The following is a 2,714-nucleotide window of genomic DNA, read 5'->3' as shown; positions in this document are numbered from 1 at the left end:
CTGCCCCATCCCTGGCAGTGTCCAAGGCCAGGTTGGACAGGGCTTGGAGCAACCTGGGCTAGTGGAAGGTGTCCCTGCCATGGCAGGGGTGGAATGAGAGGGGCTTTCAGGTCCCTTCCAACCCAAACCAGTCTGGGATTCTACTCTTGGCTGTGCAGGCTGGTGGGTTCTCAGAGCCCAGAGCTCCTGGGGAGCTCAAGGAATGGCCCCTTCCTACCTCACATCCTGCAGCCGTGGTGATTTTGTGTGTGGAGAAGGGGAAGGCCTCGTTGCTGAGGTCGGTGTCAAGCACTTCTTGGAGGACAACACGGCTGTGGGGAAACAGCAAAGTGGGTGCAGTGAAGGGACTCAGTTCCCAGCCTGCCCTGAGGGTTATCCCTAAAACTTTCTCCCTCATCTTTCTGGCAAGACAGACTTCTCACTCCAAAGAGGAGCTGAGGTGGCTGATGTGCAGTGCTGTGGGAGCCTCAAAAGAAATTTCAGTCCCATGGAAAATGGAGTGTTACCCTAGCTGGATCAGCACTCATTGTCATGGGGCTCACACCTACCCCTGCCCAACGTGGGGACCTGCACCTGAGGCAAACCCCACTCCATCCCCTCCATCCCTGAATCCCTCCCTCCATCCCTGGATCCCTCCCTGTATCCCTGCACCCCTCCCTGCATCCCTCCCTGCATCCCTCCCTCCACCTCCCCACGGTCAGGTTGCAGGGAGGGGGCCACACCGCTCACCTCAGGGGGCCCTGGATGCTCATCATGCCCAGCTCCTCTGAGCAGTCGAGGAGTTTGCACTGGAATTTCATGTCCTGCAGCACGGTGGTGATGTGGGACCAGTTGTGCTGGGCCACGGCCCCGCCGATAGCCAGGTAGTAGCCGTCCCCTGGAAAACAGCCCCGGGCAGCCTTTCAGGGCTGAGAGTGCTGGGCTGGGTGGGTTCTGCTCTGCAGAGCCTGAAGTGCAGCCCTGAGTGTCTCCAGCTTGCACAGCCCCGAGTGGGGACTGCCAAAAAAAGCCGGGGTTAAAGAGTAGTGGGATTAGGGAAGGCTTTGGGGCTCTGCTAACTGCTTTTTGTGGGGCTCAGCACAGTGAAAACCAGTAAAAGTGAGAGTTTGTGTGAGCATCACAGGAAAAAACTCTGTGGGACCAACAGCACTTTTGTCCCAGTACAGAACAGAGCCTCAAGTGGGGGGGGGAGCTGTGAGCTACAGGTGGGAGCAGGGAATGCTGCTGAGGCCTTAAGAGGCCTCCTAGAAACAGACACAAGACAGGAGTAAGGGAATAAAGGCAGGTATTTATTTGAAAGGCCTTCAAAGGTACCCCTGGGGAGCCTGAGGCTGTTCTCAAAATGGACCCCGAGATGGACGGCAGGGCACTAGTTCTTCACACTTTTATAGGTTTGGTTCATTTGCATAGCAGGGTTCATTCTCCAATTAAAGCTTCAGTTAATGAGGTAATTTTCCCTCTGCTTGCACCCCTTAGAGGCTTTTGGTTTATAGTTTTTGGGCCTAGGACAGTCTGGGTGTCCTTGGAGAGCAGGCCTGGAGAGGCTTTGTTACGTCTGCCTGGGACAAGAGAGCAGAAATGAACAGGCTCCAAGAAACTCCAGAGTTACACACCAGGCAGTGCAGGGTTTGAAAATAGAAAAGCTAAAACCTAAGGCATCACTGCAGTGACCAGCCCATAACCAGTGTGGGGATTGTACTGTATACAAGGAAGAATTTCGTCTCCTCAGTAATCCTGGGTGGAAAAATCCCGAGGGATGGTGTTTGAGAGCTGATTAATATGTAATCAATCTTCCCGCTGTCTTTCCTGCCACTACGAAATTGCTCTCTGGTATTCTGTCATAATGGTAATAAGTGCAGCCACCTACTGTAACTGGAAAAATAGACTTTGCTGTGATTAAACTCCTCCAGTGCCCGACAGAACCTGCAGCTCCGCCAGCCACTTCCCACCCTGCTTCCTGTGCCAGGGTCCCAGACAGGAGGGAAGAAGGATTCTCCCACAAGGAAGGGATGAAGTCACTGGCACCCCACGCTGCTGGGACAAGCAGGGTGAGATTGCCCCAGAGCACTGAAGGTGACACAGCGCGGGGACAGGGCTCTGTGGCACCGGCCACCCAAGTGCACACCCTGTGCTTGGCCACAGGCGAGCTCAGCATCCTCCTCCGCAGCTGCCTAATGCCATTTCTGCCCCCAGGGCCGCTCTGCTGCCTTTCAATCCCCCTTAATTGCAGCTGATAAGGACTCGGACAGAGGTCAGAGCCGCCAGCCGGGGCTGGACAAACCCAATAACAGCGATGAGCAGTGCAGGGCCCCGGGGACAGGGGCTGTAATCGGGTTACGGGGACTGGAGGATAGAGGTGGAAAAAGCCAGGTGGCTGCCATTAGGAAAATGCAATCACCCCGGTGCCTGCAGCCCCTCCAGCTTGGCAGGGATGGAGGAGGTGCTGGAACGAACCTGCCCAGGACTGGAAAGGGTACGTTGTGACTTGCACAACGTGGCTCCCTCTCAGAGGGAGAAAAACACCAAAATTCCCTTTCCTGAGGCAGCAGAGCTGAGAGGAGGCAGCTGCACACAGCAAGAGCTACCTTCACCTGTTAGAAACCCCAACATTTCTATTGTAGCTAAGGAGTTAAACCCAAAATTTGTGTGCATTGACACAGCTGAAAAGGCAGCGGGAAAGGCTGGGAACTGAACGCAGCCAGCGCCCGCAGGAA

General features: G+C 55.2%; 1 protein-coding gene across 1 annotated transcript in view; it reads right to left on the bottom strand.

The window, feature by feature from the left end:
• Positions 1-2,714, bottom strand: part of SARDH (sarcosine dehydrogenase) — a 27,374-nt gene that overhangs the window by 6,595 nt on the left and 18,065 nt on the right. Inside the window, exons 3-4 of the mRNA XM_017745406.1 lie at positions 730-884; positions 218-311 (exon numbers count right to left, since the gene is read on the bottom strand). Of these exons, the coding sequence (XP_017600895.1) occupies positions 218-311; positions 730-884 (249 nt within the window). The remainder of the gene's footprint in view (positions 1-217; positions 312-729; positions 885-2,714) is intronic.

This window comes from Corvus brachyrhynchos, unplaced genomic scaffold, assembly GCF_000691975.1.
Source record: "Corvus brachyrhynchos isolate BGI_N302 unplaced genomic scaffold, ASM69197v1 scaffold59, whole genome shotgun sequence".
In the NCBI taxonomy this organism is placed as follows: domain Eukaryota; kingdom Metazoa; phylum Chordata; class Aves; order Passeriformes; family Corvidae; genus Corvus; species Corvus brachyrhynchos.
Note: the sequence above shows the minus strand (reverse complement) of the source record. Positions and strands in the feature narration are given on the sequence as shown.